Source organism: Cimex lectularius, unplaced genomic scaffold (assembly GCF_000648675.2).
Source record: "Cimex lectularius strain Harlan isolate CLEC.00 unplaced genomic scaffold, Clec_2.1 scaffold186, whole genome shotgun sequence".
In the NCBI taxonomy this organism is placed as follows: domain Eukaryota; kingdom Metazoa; phylum Arthropoda; class Insecta; order Hemiptera; family Cimicidae; genus Cimex; species Cimex lectularius.
Genome location: NW_019392979.1, coordinates 694,828 through 712,564, shown reverse-complemented (window position 1 = coordinate 712,564; position 17,737 = coordinate 694,828). Strand labels below are relative to the sequence as shown.

The 17,737-nt window shown below is 35.4% G+C and overlaps 1 protein-coding gene across 1 annotated transcript in view; it reads right to left on the bottom strand.

Annotated features, from left to right (window-relative positions):
* Positions 1-17,737, bottom strand: part of LOC106665159 (glutamate receptor ionotropic, kainate 2-like) — a 101,278-nt gene that overhangs the window by 24,001 nt on the left and 59,540 nt on the right. Inside the window, exon 5 of the mRNA XM_024229563.1 lies at positions 9,182-9,317. Coding sequence (XP_024085331.1) covers positions 9,182-9,317 — 136 coding nt within the window. The remainder of the gene's footprint in view (positions 1-9,181; positions 9,318-17,737) is intronic.

Here is a 17,737-nt window from a genome sequence, read left to right as displayed (position 1 = left end):
TGCTGGCTCTTCCCCTCCTTCCGTGCACAGTATTTTCTAGGTTGCTTTCTTTTCCAGTCCATCCACACTCGTCGTCCTCCTTACATCATCCAATCCCTCCAATTCAATTCCTCACATCACACTCGTAACACCCGCTCATCCCCAATCGACCTTATCATTCCGCAACAAACAACCCATACCTTCGAAAGATCCTTTCTGATCCGAGCTCCTAAACTCTGGAACTCCTTTCCCATTTCTATTCGTCACACTGCCTCCTTTTCCTCCTTTAAATCCCACCTGTATAATCACCTCCTCTCCCTCCAAGCAGAGACCTTACGTTAATATTTGATATTTGTGTTTAATATGCTTGTAATTTTCTCTTCTAGCTTGCCTTACTGGTATACATTGTGCCAAGATTTCTATCTCATTTTACTTTTAATTTCATAGAAGGAACTTCCTTTATTTATATCATGTATTTTATTCTTAGGTGGACACCAGTCTTAGAATAAAGTTATTTTTCTTCTTCTTCTATTTATCAAAACATAATAAAATAGTTAAACACGAATAAAATATCCATCACAGTATTCTTACAGAAAAGGTCTTATTCTACTCGAGTGCTCTTTATTTGAGGGTTTCTTTCACCCTCAAACTTATTGCAGAAGAATATCTTGTGTATACTCTGTACACAAGGGGGCTGACTGTTCTTTTGAACTTATGCTAGCATCTGGCAAAGTTGCCGGGCCCTGTCAAAATCGGGACAGATCCATTTTGCTTAGGTTCGTTTTCAATCCTATGGGAAGTATCGTAAGGTTAGCCTATCTTTGAAGCTATTTTCCCACCTTTCTTTCCCATCTTTTTCTACCCATTTGAACAAAAACCGTTCGCTTTTTCCCGAAGAATATCTGGTTATTCCATTCACAATTTAATCTGTTGCTGTTGATGCGACTATTAGGTCCTTTCAAGTTTTTTATATCGATTTGTTGATAATTCTTTTTCAATAATAATCTTAACAAGCGAAATAATAATTAATATAAATATAGAATTATTATTGGTAAAAGGAAAACCGAAACGTATCTGACATGCCAAAACTGCGAAGACAGTGATAACAAAAAATATATCTCAACTTATATTTCATTTTTTGACTTGCTTTCTATTTTCTAATATTATACAAAACTTTGAGTTCACGATAAAAACGTTTTGGTGATCATCATGTTAGCTGAGTTTTTTTTATTACACAAATTACACAATACATTAATAAATCGAGGTGAGGTTAGCATATGAAATTTTAAGCAGTTAGTCTAGGAAAAATATTTGCGATTTCAGTTTATCATGTTCCTGTTGTTTATACATCAAAGTTTCATGTTATATAACAAGACGTTGTGTAGGACTGGGATAAATCATGCAACGTCAAAGCGGTATAGGACTAATTGGAATACCATACAGTCATCGCTTTCGAGACTTGCCAATTTAGCATCGTTCGCATTAAACTGGCGCACTGTTTTTTTGGTTGTAACATTTTTAATTGCGAAACTAGCCAATGGTTAAAAAAAACGGTTGATTTGAAAATCAACAGCTGGTCTTAATTGAGAAACCAGACTACATTCTCCAAGCGCGTAATGAATTTTAAAGGATATGCACATTTCCAGTGTTAAAATTTAAATCAGTTTTTTATTAAGCGAATCTGTTTTCAAAGTCCCGGCAATAAATTTGATTGTTGAATCAATTCGAATAAAATGTTACTGTTTAGTTTTCAAAACGAAAAGGAAAATTATATTGCGAGCATGTTTAATTTTGTTGTATTTATAATAACCCTTTTTACATACAATCTGTATATTTTTTATTACTCAGTTGTATTATGGTTTATCGAGTTCTTTATTATAAAATAAACGAAGAAAGACGGAATTAATTTATTCTACTCTTTTTTCTTTTCCAGGTTGTTGTTTTAGATATTATTTGTACGAAAGGAGACGTCGAGACCGCGGAGGGGAGGCAGATGCCCTCGATATCGATTTATAAATAAAATTATGATAAAGTGGTTGTATATAATTTTTGACATAACCCGTGTAAAGTTAAAAGGAATTTATTTGTTTGTTTCTCGATTGTAATACAAGATAGTTTCTATATTACTTTTATGACATGAGTTTTCTTTCTGTTTAATTTTTTCCTTACGTGTTTATAAAGACCCAGACTATAGATGACTGTCTTTCTGAATAAAACATTGAAGTCAAATTTAAACAAAAAGAGCTGTTTTTTTTTTCTTCTGATTGATGGCATAGACAGAATTAAGTTATTCCTGTATACTTCGCTTCAAACTAGGCACGAAGTGGCAATTTATTGCAAGTGCCAAACGGCAGTTACCATGATGTGGATGCCTCGTCCCCGAGTCTTATCCTTGTCAAACATAATTTCCTCGGTCAACAATTTAAACCGTCGAGGTCACTTCTCGGTGTACAAAGGGACAAACTGGGATAATGCTATTACCTCGGATGCATCGATGTGGAATCAACACGACCTGATTGAACCCAACGCCGGCAACCAATCCGTGCCAAAGCAAATAGAAGTCGGTGACATGTACAAACATCGCGCCATTCCATCTGATGTTCGACACAGTTGTTTTATACGTTTAAAATACTATTTGCCTTTGATCTATTTACAGCCGCGTTACGTTTATTCTGTTGTAAATGTTGCCAATTATCACCGATTGATCACAAATCTTTGCACTTCAATTTTGTGTTTTTGACCGTGTCGGATATGCGCCCGTTGAATACAATCGGATCATGATGAATTCCGGGACTAATATTGAAACATGGCTTTCTTCTTCACCCTACGCTCGATCATAACTCTTGATTGAGATTATCCACAGGCGCTCGAATCAATAATTCATCGTTTAGCAATATTAGTTCCACGGCATGGGAAATTTGTCCAATGTACAATTTCTCCACTTTTTTTCACCGAACATTTATCGATTTCACATTAACCAGGTTATTTAGACATTCTCATAATTGCGATAACATAAATTGTGCTTTTCCGTAATATATTGGTACTTCAGTTGGGATTTTAACTGTTTTTCCCCCCTGCAAGCGAATGATTCCATATGCAGGGATATGATAATATAATATAATTATATATTATATATTGTAAATTATATATTGTTTATTTAGAAATCGTGAGATGCGGTCTGGTGTGATGTAGGTTTCAGAAAAACATTTTCTTTATCGTGCCAACGTTTCGATCTTTTATTGAGATCATCTTCAGGGCTCAAAGTGTTTGTCTTCTGTGTAATTGTGNGATAGTTATTTAAAATTCGCAAGAATTCTGCCTTGATCATCAGAGAAGGTGTTTCTCTTTTGTTCAACAAGGCCAGATCTTCGATAATTGTGGCAGTAGGTAATGCCCACGGTGGGATATCTAGCAATTTAAAACCCTCAACCGCCGGCAAGGTATTCCCTCCTAATCTCAACATTTCAGTACCGCGGATTCCGAGAGGTCTCGTCCTAGTTCTTAGGAACGAGTACATATCTTGGTGAGGGTTACGGAAAACTGAAGGAAATAGAAGATGGAAAGGCTTAGACCAAAGTCTAGCAACAAACCTAAGAATTGCCTCCTCCCTGAAAAGTTCCGGAGGAAGCACACCGGCATCATTGCAGAGACTATATAAAGGGCTTGTTCTAAACGCCCCTGTTGCAATTCTGATACCTTGATAATAAATTCTATCTAGAGGTTTTAAAGTTGATATTCGCGCTGAAGAGTAACCTGCTGCCCCGTATCGAAACTTTGCTCCTAAGTACATGCTGAAGATTCTTAAAAGAATGTCTCTATTCGCTTCCCAATTGTAATTAGCGAGGAATCTCATCAGGCCTAGTATTTTCCTTCCTGAATTAGACATCTGGGCTATTTGAGGTTTCCATCGAAGGGCTTTGTCGAAAGAAACGCCCAAATATTTGACAACGTCGACTTCCTTTATTTCAACGCCAGAAAGGAAAAGCCGAGGTGTTTCATAATGTTTTCTTGGGCTACAAATGTGTACAAATACCGTTTTGGACAAAGAGAATTTGAAACCCACATCGTCTGCTTTTCGTGACAATGTGTCAATGACGTTTTGTAAAGTCCTTCCCACGTTTTGGATATTTTTTCCAGACAAATAAAAAAAAAGATCATCGACATATAAAGGCCGGACTATACGATCATCTATATTATCAGCCAGACCGTTTACCGCAATGGCAAATAAAGTGACACTCAGAACCGAACCCTGAGGAATCCCGTTTTCTTGACTGAACGTACTAGAGAAGGCAGTACCTCACCCGGAATCTCCTCATTTCGAGGAAGCTTTTTAAAAATTTAGCTATGATATTGTATATTGTATATTACATATTGTATATTATATATTGTATATTTTATATTACATATTGTATATTATATACTGTATATTGTATATTATATATTGTATATTGTATATTTTATATTGTATATTTTATATTGTATATTTTATATTGTATATTTTATATTGTATATTATATATTGTATATTATATATTACATCATCTTTTGTTATCTTATTTACTCATTTGGTTTCTGAGACTTTTTGACATGTACTGAACTAAATACGGAAGACGAAGTTTGAACAATATTTTTGTAAGTTTCACTACTTGATTTTATTTTGCGTAGGGCGATCCCCCATACAATTTCTGATCATGAGGCTTTATCTCACATTTTGTAATGATTCTGTTGATTTTGGGGATCGTAATTGTACTATTCTACCTGTTACTAACCATGGCGACGTTTTATTTATTACGCTAGCACTGAACTTAACATTGATGGAAATGAGTTGTTAGTACGACTCTGCCAATCACAGTTTTTTGAGAAAAAAATTCATTGCCCACGAATAAAGGAATAAACTCATGCTGTATTCCCCGGATGAAGGTAAGTTAGTTAATTGACGAAATGACGGGAAAAACTTATAGAGATAATCTAAATCAGGCTAAGATAAACTATAATTAATTATTTAATAAAAAATAATCTGCCCATCTTAAAAAACAATGTGTAAAAAGATTAATGAAAAATGAACCCTGTGATTCCAATGCAAAATCAAATACTTTAATTTTTGCGTGATTTGAACATATTATGTTACATCGCTTTCTCCTCTTGGAGAATACATAAAATTTTTTGTCGCTGTTTTGATATTTGATGGTTAATTTTTCGTTTGCAAGTGTTTTTGTGTGATTTTGAAGCAACCATCTTTGTTTAGAAGATGTATTGATTTCATACTCTTTCCCTAGCATTGTTTTCTACTCTCTATTGTATTGTATTAACAATTATATGTAATGTTTAACGTGAATTTGTTAATTTGTTAAAACATTTCAAGCCGTTCTTTTCTGAAAGATTCTTATATTTCTCCCTCGTAAATTTCCTTGTTCAGTTTTCTATTCATAGGTTAATGTGTTTATAACAGTTTATTTTATCACTAAAAATGAAAATTACGGCGAGTAATTAATTATACCGTATTTCAATTTATGAACATGATCAAAGGTTGTAATTTTGCAAACTGTGGGCAGCAAAATTAAATAGCCGGTTTTTTGTTTGTTTTAATTTGTGAATATTAAAACAATCTCATTATCCTGAAAGCGAAGAGTCGCTTTAAATCCTGTTGATCAGTGATGAGTATTGAAGGAAATATTTCCGTACAAAGGATGGTTTTATAACGTATTAATTTAAAAACCCTGTTTTCCTGTTACATGTCACAGTGTTTATAAAATTTAACTTTGTTTTTCTGGTTTTTATAACAGCAACTAATTTTTTCACAAAATTTTCACATTTTCCAGCAGCTGTTGTCATCTTCTAAAACGCGTACAAATATGGTCGATAATGGCAATTATTGTGACTAGTACAATTTGACCTTAAGCCTGTCGGGGCATAACGCTCTCGGAAGGGGCTTACCAGCGGTCAAAGCAATATCGGGCCTTGTATAGCTTTGTTCCTTTGTCCTTTCCCCTTACAAAGGTTCAGAGAACCTTTCGAAATGCCTCGGTTCAACACCGAGGTTGTGAATAGTAGCTTCTGTGCGTGTGCGAAAACCAAAGAGCTGACCAAATGATCCTAGAATTTATGGCGATTATATATTAGCTGAGATATTGAGATAAAAGGGAAACAGTGAGAGGAGGGGGAGGGGGAGNAGAGAGAGAGAGAGAGAGAGAGAGAGAGAGAGAGAGAGAGACGGAGAGAAAAAATTTACACTAAAATACAAATTACCCATACAGTTATACGTAATACTTACGTATTTTATAGCCTAACCTGGTAAATACAGTAAACTGTGATAACATCAAGATAAATATTAAAATATTGTTCTTATACCAAGGGAGAATCCATGTATATGTGCCACTAGCAATTACAGAAATACATAGTACACAACTTTTTCTTGACAATTGGATATTACTAGATATTGTAGATAACTTTTTTTTAAGGGTCAAGTAAGATTCCAGCCTTTTCTCCACTGCGACTTATTAAGTAGCTCCATTTTAGAACTTTTATACCGTGGAAACTGCGCTTTTATTTACCAAACTAAGCACTTTCGGTGCTTCCTTCTTGGGTCATCTTTCGAGTGAGAATTGGCTTACCGAAGTAGCTATACCGTATGGGGTACGGCATGAAATTTGAAGTACATGTGATGTCCGTGGTTTTTTATTTATTTTGCTTCTGTCTCTGTTTTGCTTATCTTCTTGAGGTGGTAGTTAATTGAGTAGTGGCTTATAATTTTCATCAATTTTTTTTCTGCTGAGAGGGAGAGAAATAGTCATTTTTTTGAGAGATATGAATCTCACTCCATGCCTTATACCCGGTGCTTTCGTCCAGTGCTTGAGTTTTTTCTCTCGCCATTTTGCAGGCTTCAACTTAGAATAGTCTTCGGTGCGCTTAGCTGTGGTTCCGGCCTACTGGGTGAACGAACATTTCCTTCTATGCCTAGGTGTCCTGGAATTACCTCAAGGTCACCTTGCTGAGTTTTTTAGGAGCATTCGGCAATTTATAATATAAGAATACGCATTTAGTACCTTTAGAGTTTTCTAGATTTATAGACTACAAAAGTTTGTAGATATACGGATTCAATTCTCTTCTGAATTTTGTTAAAGCTTTTCTTTTTATTTCTTTGTATCTCAGGAGTTCCTTTCCACTCTCGAAACCAATGTTTGTACCTATATGAATGTTTAAGGATAAAAATCGAATACGGGTCCCATAACTGTTGTTGGACAAGTTGCCACCGTTTTGTTAAAATACTTTAGTCTTTATAAACTTTTGCTGAACCGGTATAGGCTCACTTATTGTGTCTTCACTCGCGGTTTTGTTGAATTATTCACATGCGTTTCGGGTTTGCGCCGTCTTCTGTAAGGAATTCGTAGAGATCTTCAGTTCCTCACTGAAGATGGCGCAAAGCCGAAACCTTTTGAACAATTCAACAAACCCACGATTGAACACCCAATATGTGACCCTATGCCAGTTCAGCCTGAGTTCACAGATTCGCAGACCAACATCAACTTGTCAACTTTGCTGTTTGTTCTATGCCTTCTTATGCAATGGTTTTGCCACCATAGTAATGCCACCAGGGGTTTGATCTTTCTGGTGTACAACCAGAACGCAGGGTTTATTCCTCAATGTTAACTGCATAAATTAATCATAATCATTCTTGTTTGCTTCTTCTTATTTTTATTAATAAGTACGTATGGATTTTTTACACCCTATGTTTTTTTTTTTTGCACATCAATAATAATTTATGTGTATTTAAGAATATTTCTGTCAGAAATAATAACATCACATTTATAATTTTAATTTACTCACGTAAATTAGAAAAACGACTACTTCGAATTAAAAAATGTACCTTGCATTATACGCTGGTAGTTGGTTCTCTCCAGTAGTGATAAAAAGTTTTTGTTTTCTTCTCCTGAAACGTGTTTTCATTGGAAAATCCTGGAGAATCTAGATCCCGGGAGAAGGCTTAATTGAATAAGTATAGACGCGAGGAATGCTTTTCTGCTTGTGCCGCCACCCGAATTACCCAGAAAAAGACCCTTCTCTCTCAACCTCTCTCACTCTCACTCTCTCTCTCTCTCTCTCTCACTTTCTTAAATTAGTTAGAATTAAACGGAGAGGAAGCCGGGTCTCGGTTATCGATATGATTTTGCTGGGATAACTTTTGGGCTTAAAAATAGAACGGTGGTACGATGGAAGAAAAAAACACTATAGACTGAAAGATTTCCTGGCTATATTAAACAATTTTAATAATTTTGTAATTAATTAATTTTTAATAATTTTAATTAAATTAAATTATAATTTTAATAATTTTAAATATCCATTTAGTGTCGTCTGCATACATAAAAAAGAAATTTACTTTAATTTTATTTTGATGATGACTTCAGCTTTGAAACTCGCAAATAATAGATTAGATTATAGATTATAACACACAAGACCAAAAAGCTATTGCATTATCAGCATTGGCTGCAATCTCAGTTCGTTAGAAAAAATAATTGTTCCGAAATCGAGAGATGCGGTCTGGTGTGATGTAGGTTTCAGAAAAACATTTTCTTTATCATGCCACGTTTCGATCTTTATTGAGATCATCTTCAGGGCCTGGGATTTACAAACATGGTTTAAATTTAACAAATACAGTAGGATGTGGAAAAAAGTGAATTTATACAATGCAAAATATATTTTTTTATATTCAATCAAAGTATTTCTACTCACTCAAAGTGTTTATGTTATTTATTTGGATTATTTATTATAGTAAAATTATTATAAATTATTATACAGCCAAACAATTTTCGGGAAAAATATCCTAAGAATCAGAACTAAAGTAGGCTTAACTCACACGATACTTTTGATGTGTGAAAGGGCTAAGCAAATAATCAGTATAATGCTATGCCGTATTTGGTTTTAGAGTCGGATCACTAGTGGCGAAGTTTGTGAGATATCGGTGGTATTAGCCAGAGGGATGTCGGAAAACCGTAATTATTCGAAAGGGGCAAACGCCTATCTGTCGTGGAACTTTGACATGCTGGAATGTTTCCAAATCCTTATCTTAGTTGGTGAACAAGTATCTGGATTACCAGAGGATCTGGTCGGACTGGAATTTACCAGAATACGGCGAGCCTTTGGTAAATAGCACGAAGAGAGAGTGAGAGCGGAAGGAAGAGAGGAAAAATCAATTTACAATTACTTACCAGTGACGTTAAGACGTATCGGTGATAATCTCCGAGCATGTCGACTTCTTTGGCGTCAGCGAGAGCTTTCAAAATTTTGTCGGCCGAACAGTCCAAAATTATTCTCGTCTCCGATAACATTTGTTTGAATATCGGTCTGAAAACAACCAAACATAGTGATATAGAATGTTGAGAAAAAACATAATATACCACACACATTTACGTATAGATAGTTTTTGCATGCAACATACACAAATAAACTGCCCTTTGGAAAAATTCCGGTTATTCATTAAAAAAAAAACAAAAAAATGCAACTTACTTAGTACACGAATATTAAATTTACGCAGGTTTGTCAATAAGTCTCATCATACATTTTCTTAACCCTTTATATATTAATGTGGGAAATTTAGGGGCGGACAAACAGCTGAGCGCATCGCCGGCCCTCTGCATATGTGAGTGTGTTGTGTGTGTGTAGTGAGTGAGAGAGGGTGAGGGAGAGGGGGAGAGGGGAGAGAGAGAGAGAGAGAGAGAGAGAGAGAGAGAGAGAGAGAGAGAGAGNGAGAGTGGGGGAGAGAGAAAGTGAATACATCCAATATCGTCAAAACCTGGCGCAACAGAACAACCTGATGATACCTTGGATACCAGGACACAAAAGAATTTTGGAGAACGAATAGGCTGTCAAACGGGTCAGAGGAGGATCTGCAAAAACATATATAAGCCCTGAACTTTCCCATTCAGTTCCAAATTTCAAACCCACATTTATCTTACAAGTTAAATACGACCCTTTCCAATCATTGGAAAACACAACCAATACCAACTACGATTTTAACTGAGTGAGGCCAATATTACCCCATGTAGCGAAAATTTGCTGATTAGCAGTTGTGCTCAATATAAGCAACAGAAGGCCAAGCTCATCAGAAAACTGGTACTAAACGGAGATCAGTGGCCACCAACACCAGCACAGTTAGTGTGTGAATATTTAAATGACTTTCAATTACACATATATTATATGGACTTTAGAATCAGCTGAAGTTGTGTAATCAATCATTAAGACTGAAACTGAAACCGAATATGTACATTTATATGATTCCATTCTCAAATCCAAATAATAACTCTCTCTCTCTTTCCAGGTTTTCTGCTGAGAGGAAAAATAAAATCCTTAACCTAACCCTAACCAACCTAATTTTACCTATCCCAACCCATGCGCATTCGCCAGAAACAAGAAATCGATGGCTTAAAAACTAAGTGTCTCTACCCAAAAACGTATTCATGTTAAAATAATTTTTCCTCGTAATCAGCAATAAAAAGGATCATTAAAGTCGGTTGAAAAATCATCGATCTTCTCGGGGAATTAGCGCTCTCTTGTTTTCTTTAATAAGAGGTTTGACCGGGGGATCGATATACCTCGTTAAAATTTTGAAAGGCCTTTCAGCCCTTCTTTATTAGAGGTGTTTGCCCGTCGTTACGCTACTTCTAACTTTTCTGTTTTAGACACGTCTTCATTTGAAAAGCCTGATTGTCCAACGAGGTTTTAAGTCGTTATACAACCAGAGAACGTAGAAAACTGTTACTTGTCTGATACTGTTTGAATTTGGTCAAAATGAGATTAGAATCTTTGAATGAAAAGAAAGTAACATTTAACGAGCTATGAGGCTATTGATCGTTTTATACCTTTTAATTTCACACAAATGACACAAGAGATACAAAGGGAGCAGAGCTGGGCAAATTCCAGTCCATTGACAATTTAAAAGTAATCATTAAAAGCAATCATTAAAACTGATTAACTATTAATGTTTTTAATCTAACTTTAAAAGAAGGAGTAATGGACTAACAGGTTAATCGTGAATTTAGATAAATTTGATTAACAATTAAATGGGTCCAGCGTCAATCTAGATTAATTGATTAATTAGATTAATCGTTAATCAAAACTGCGATTGATTAAATTAATCATTAAAAGTTATTCTAGATACACGATTGATTAATTAATTGTTCACATTACTGCACTTCAGTATATTGTTCTTATTAACCTACGATCTGAAAATAATTAATCTTTGTATAATAATTTGCTGCTTCAATTTTACAACAGTAACTTTTCAGTATCGATTAGACTATTCAATTAATTGCTTAAATTTGCTTCGATAGGATCGATAGCGGTTGAATATTAATTTTTAAAAATTAATCAGATTAATTTAATCAATCGCAGGCTTGATTAACTATTAACCTGGTTAATCACAATCTAGATTACCGATTAACTTTCTTTATTATTTCTTTATTATTTTTTTAAATTATTTAATTAACTCAAAGGCAAATGAATGATGTAGGGATAGATGATAGATGTTATATCAATTAATATGAAGAGAGGGAGAAAGAAAGAAAGAAAGAAAGAAAGAAAGAGAGAGAGAGAGAGAGAGAGAGAGAGAGAGAGAGAGAGAGAGATAGAGTTAAATAAAGGGCAAGTTAGGATACATAANTTATAATTTTTTTAAATTATTTAATTAACTCAAAGGCAAATGAATGATGTAGGGATAGATGATAGATGTTATATCAATTAATATGAAGAGAGGGAGAAAGAAGAAGAAGAAGAAGAAGAAGAAGAGAGAGAGAGAGAGAGAGAGAGAGAGAGAGAGAGAGAGAGAAATAGAGTTAAATAAAGGGCAAGTTAGGATACATAAAACCTTCAAAGTTACATAGTCTTTCATTCTTGAATGAAATTTTATATCCTCATTCTGTAATTTGCTTGAGGTGTTTCATTTATTTTTATTTGCTGTTATTTTTTTAAATTTTAACGTTTTAATGTACTTAAAAAATTAATTTGAACTCTTAGGTTTATGATTATAATATAAACACAAAACTAAAATTTTATGTAAAATGACCCATTGACAGGCAGTTGTTTTATTTATGCTTTTTTATATACGCATTTATATATAAAAACGTGAGCATCTCAAATTTTTTTATTGGGAAAAATTGATGTAATCGGTAAAGTCTATAATTTCTAGTTATTTAGCCTTTTATGATTATGAGAGTCCATATACATCCAAAATCTTCAAAACTCGGGAAACCCTCGATGATATCTTGGGTACCAGGACACAAAAAAGGGTGACACACTGGCCAGAGGAGGATCTGCAAGACCCCATGCAAGCCATGAACTTATTCTTGGGATAGCAAAAAAAACCCAGAATTTTCGATCACAGGTCCATGAAAGACAAAAGAAGAAATGGATAAACACTAGAGGCGCTTGATAAAGTTAAAACAACCGTCACCAAGACATGAAAACTCATTGCTACAGTTACTAAACTCGTTGCTATAGTCCTCAAGAGGAGGAGGACTATAAAACGGTTAGTGGATCTGAGAAAACATCTGTTCTTAATGATGACATCATTTGTAGGTTATGCAATGAGGTGGAAGAAACTGCCAACCATATCATCTACGAATGCGAAACAACCGCTCACTGGGATACAAAGAAAACCAAGAAAAAGAGGAATTGTAGCCAATGGCAGTCAATGACTCCTTAGAAAGTATATGCAAAAGGCTCTGTGGAAGAATGTGGGAACTAAATCTTAAAATGACTTTATGCTCTCATATCTTACGATTGTCTGACGAATCCTATACCTATCCAGGTTTTGGTGACCAACAAAACAAACAAAACTTGGAAACATTTGGATTTAAGTATAAAATATTTGAATGAATATCGCAGAAACGTAGCCGAAACTTCTGATGAAAAGCAAAATAAAAAGATGTACCTTCGAATATGCTTTAATACAAGAATATAAAGACGACTTACACAATAATGGTTAAAGAGAAAGAAAAGAAAAATTAAATGAAGAACTACGCTGGTATTTTATATTTATGTACCGCTAGGTTGTATCCTTGATCCTATTTTAATATCTTTTATATTGTTGACGTACCAATACATCCTGACACTATTATAACCACCTACGCGGACGACACCGCAATCCTATCCTCTAATTAGAATCCAGTCCAAGCTATCTCCAACATCTAGGGACACCTTGAGCTTATCGATGTCTGGTGTAAAAAATGGAGAACAAGCCTGAAAGAAGAAAAATGAACTCAGTGTACTGTTACGCAGAAAAAGATTGTACATCAACAACAAACCAGTTTCCAATCAAGTCAAATACCTGGGACTATATCTCGGCAGCAGACTGACGTAGAATCCCCACACAAGACTTAAAAAACAGCAACTAATACAAGACTTGGACTACTACTAAGACTTTTAAGGCCGAAGTCGACTTTGACAATTAAGACAAAGCTAACAATGTACAAGACTTTACCAAGACCAATATGGACATACGGAATGGAACTGTGTGCCATTGCCAAGCCTTCCAATATCCAGCGCACCCAGTCCTTCCAATCGAAAGTCCTTAGACAAATTGTCAAAGCACCTTATTATGTCACTAACCACAAAGACCTCAACATTCCTTTTGTCAACGAACTAATCCGGTCCAGATTCCAAACTTTCCATACCAACCTTCGAACCATCCTAACCATATTGCTTGAACCCTATCCACTCATTCCCATCATGACAACTCGCCTCGTCGCCTCAACCGAAGATGGCCTTGGGACCTCCTTGACCCTTAATCATACACACGTGCCAGCAATGGCTGCCTCCTCAAAGCATGTGTTCTACCGGTGCAATCAGTGCTGGCATTAGTGCAAGTGTTGTGCTGTGTGATATATTAATCATGTGTACATAATTGTATAGTATATTATCCTGTATAGGTAACAAAAAATTTATAAAGATTTATTCACAAGGTGAATGTGTGAAATTTGATTCTTAATTAGGATTGTATTTTTATTTTATTTTATTTTTTTATTATATTTTACAGAGCAGTTAGTGTTTAAAACTATGTATTGCTTATTTAATTTTAATCTTTAAGTCTAGACAAATTACCATGTACAATAGGAAAAACAACAAGGGAGTCCTTTTTAAAGTAAATTATTAAAATAATAATTTGATAAAATAAAAAAAATCAATCTTTCTTAATCCTTAGCCATTGTGCTTTAGGAATAGGACGGATGTTAATGTTCCTCCCTTTTTTAGTCCCTTCAAATCTGTAATTTTTTGCAAAACGAGATACCAGTTTCCATTCAAGTCATATACCTGAGACTATATCTCGACAGCAGACTGACGTGGAATCACCACACAAGACTTAAAAAACAACAACTTAATACAAGACTTGGACTACTACGAAGGTATAGACAACTAAGACAAACCTAACACAGTATAAGACTTTACTAAGACCAATACTGACCAATACGAGCAGTGGGATCCAGCCATCCAACAGTCCATCCGATCGAAAGTCTTTAGACAAATTGTCAAAGCACCTTATTGTGACACTAACCTCACTATCTACAAAGACCTCAACATTCCTTTTGTCTAGACTGATCCGGTCTAGATTCCAAACGTTCCACAACAACCATTCGAATCATTGTACCATACAGCTCGAGCTCTCTCATCTCATTCCCATCCTTCTACATGGAATCAACCTACGCTGACCTCGGGACTTCTTGACACCTAGTCATACACCTTGCGGGCTAGCAATGGCTGGCTCTTCAAAGCATATGCTCTACAGGTGCAGTGCTGGCATTAGTGCTAGTGTTGTGCTCTGCGATACATTAATCATGTGTACACATTTGTACACGATACGATCCTGTGTACACACAGTATACGATCATGTATATGTAACAAATATATTTAAATTAAAAAATATTTATGTAAATAAACGAATACATTCATTCAATTTTTTTACTCATTTTTTCCTTGTATAATGATGGTCTGCCGGTTTTTACAATAGAATTACTGTTTTTTTTTTCAAATTTTTTTAGGCGTGTTTATTTGATCTCGCGGTTCTAATAGTTTATCTAATTAGACCTCGTTTGCACCAGTTCGTTATGACAGCCGTTGTACTACTTAATTGGCTAGTACCGTCGCATTCATGGATGATCAGGAATAATCCCATTGTCAGCGGCTCTTCATCAACACTGCTACCCGCCCAGACTTGAGCCTGGCATTACGATAACGTCGATTTTACATTGTCCTCGCGAACGCAATTAACGAACGGTTCTGCTTACTCAATTAAGCGATTGCGTAATGCACCCCTTTGTTGAATACAATCCACAGGGTCTGAAATGCGATACTTATCTGGAATATATTTTCGGGTCTAAACACAAAACCTTGGGAATCGCATTGTCGCGTAAGTGCTTTGATTGGTATCAGCTGTACGACGTCAATCGACACAACTCACACCCGGTATTCACAACCTGACGCTTTTATCGCAGGGTTGCAAACACGTTTTCAAAGTTGTTATTTACAGTTTTCTATTGTAAAAGAACGTTATAACCGATAGTTGCTCAAGAAACTAGGGCTTTGTTGTCGACAACGACTCTCATTTCCCGAGAAAATATTTCCAAACTGATAGTATTTCTCTTGACGAATGATCCATAAAATCAATACTGAAGTGAACATGTTTGAACAAAATTTACGGTCGTTCGGCAAAACATGGTGCGCATTTGGTGGAAATTGGTCGCTTGGCTGGAAATATAAAGTTCTAAATAATTCAAAGGAAATGATAGCAATGATCTATAGATCTAACATTTCCTTTGAATTATTCGGAACTTTATATTTCCAGCCGAGCGAAAAAAAAATTCTTCTCTTTTTTATCCCTTCTTGATACGAAGTGTTGGTCAGCGAATTTGACGAAGAGGAGCAGCCGATGCCACTTTGCCAGATTTATCGCCTGTCAATTAATGTATCCGCTGCCAACTAAGATGTGAGATATTTCACAACGGACCATCGCCACTTTGAATTTAAACGAAGCTATTGGACAACCAAGAAACAGAATCGGAAGTTTAAACTAAAAGACAATTTTTTTCAATTTTATGCCACATAAGGGATAATTTCGGGCAAATTCATGCTCGAATACAACACTCATTCTTCCTATTAATTCTTTAATCATTAACGTTCAAATCACTTAGATTTCGGTTCGTTTTACAAACCTATTGAGTTTTGTGTTCCGGATTTTTTAAATAAAGCTAAGCATGTTTAAGTATGTTACCTAATGTTTTTATTTTATCGTGATATCACCCTCAATCACCTAATGAGGAATCGACTGAATTTATAAAACTTTAATTAACTACATATATTATAAATATCATTTGAAATACAGTAATCCCTTAACATTCGCGGTTTTGATTTGCAGAAGTCCGATTTCTTTATTCGCGGGAAAAAAAACAGTGGAGTAAACAATTTTATTTTCGTATCGAACATAATTCTTTAAAAAATGGATAGGAGGCTCTAATTGACTCTCAGAAAACATTTGCCTGCTTTGAACGTACTGTTCTTCTTTCTTCTCAGTTTGTTTTATTCTCTCTTGGAAGTTATGTCGCAAAATGCCTCCTCTACCAAAACGGAAAAAACTGTCCTTACCTTTTCTGCTCCCCTTCGATGTTTTAAATGTCTAGATTTTGGACATACAATTCCTTCGTGTAAGAAGAAGGTCTTTATGTGTGGATGTGGGCTGGAAAGGCGCGAAAAGACTGTTCCTTGTCAGTCTCCAGTGTGCATGAATTGTCAAGGCCCACATAACACCTTGGCGCGTTATTGCCCAAAATATAAATATGAAACCGAAATTTTGGAGCTGAAAGTGAAAAATAAAATAACGTTCAATCAAGCAAAGTCCCTAATAGGCTCTGGCCTTATTCAAAAAGGGATTACCTTTGCCGAAAAAGTTAAAATAGGCACGAAAGAAACAGGTTGGCAGACGGAGACAGGGAACAACCCACTGAGGGGACCGCGGAGCCGAGTGGTTAGCATGAGAGACTCTCACGCCGCGTTCGTGGGTTCGATTCCCACCGTCGCCTCTGGCCCTTTTTTCACGATAACCCCCCCCAACTTGAACACACATATAGGAATTGTCAAATGGCTAATATGCATAGATCATAACGGAAAAAAAAATAAATAAAAAAATTAAAAAAAAACCACTGAACGTAATCCAAAATCTGTCATCTGGCCAAAAACAATCGAAACTAAAAATGGTAGAAACCATGGTCCAATGTTCCCTTATGGATCTCCCTGTCGATGGTTTTGTCCCCATCCTACCTCCCCTTGATGCAAGAATAAAAATTTTGGACATGTCACACTTTTTATGCAGGTCAAAGCTCTTCTTCCAAACTGCTCAGGGAAATGTTAACCTTCAGGGGCCAACTTATTAAAAGAGCAATGAATTTCGATCATGTTTATATCGAAGTTTTAATTTTAAAAGGGATGTTGAGGCCGCTTCAAATATGGAAATTCTTAAAGATGTTAACTATTCGGCGAAACAGCGAACAGTTGATAGTTATTTCTTTCTCAATTAATTAATATTTATGAAAGGTATTGGTTGAGATAAAAAAATCAGTGTCACGAGCGGGATTCGAACTCAAGACCTTCGCCTAAATACGCCGCTACAAACTAAGACAGATTATACATAAATAAATAATTCTAACTCTTTTCCAGTATTATTAATTTGGTAGTAATTTCATTTTTTTAAAATTTCATTCAAGGTTGTTGGTTTTGTTCAA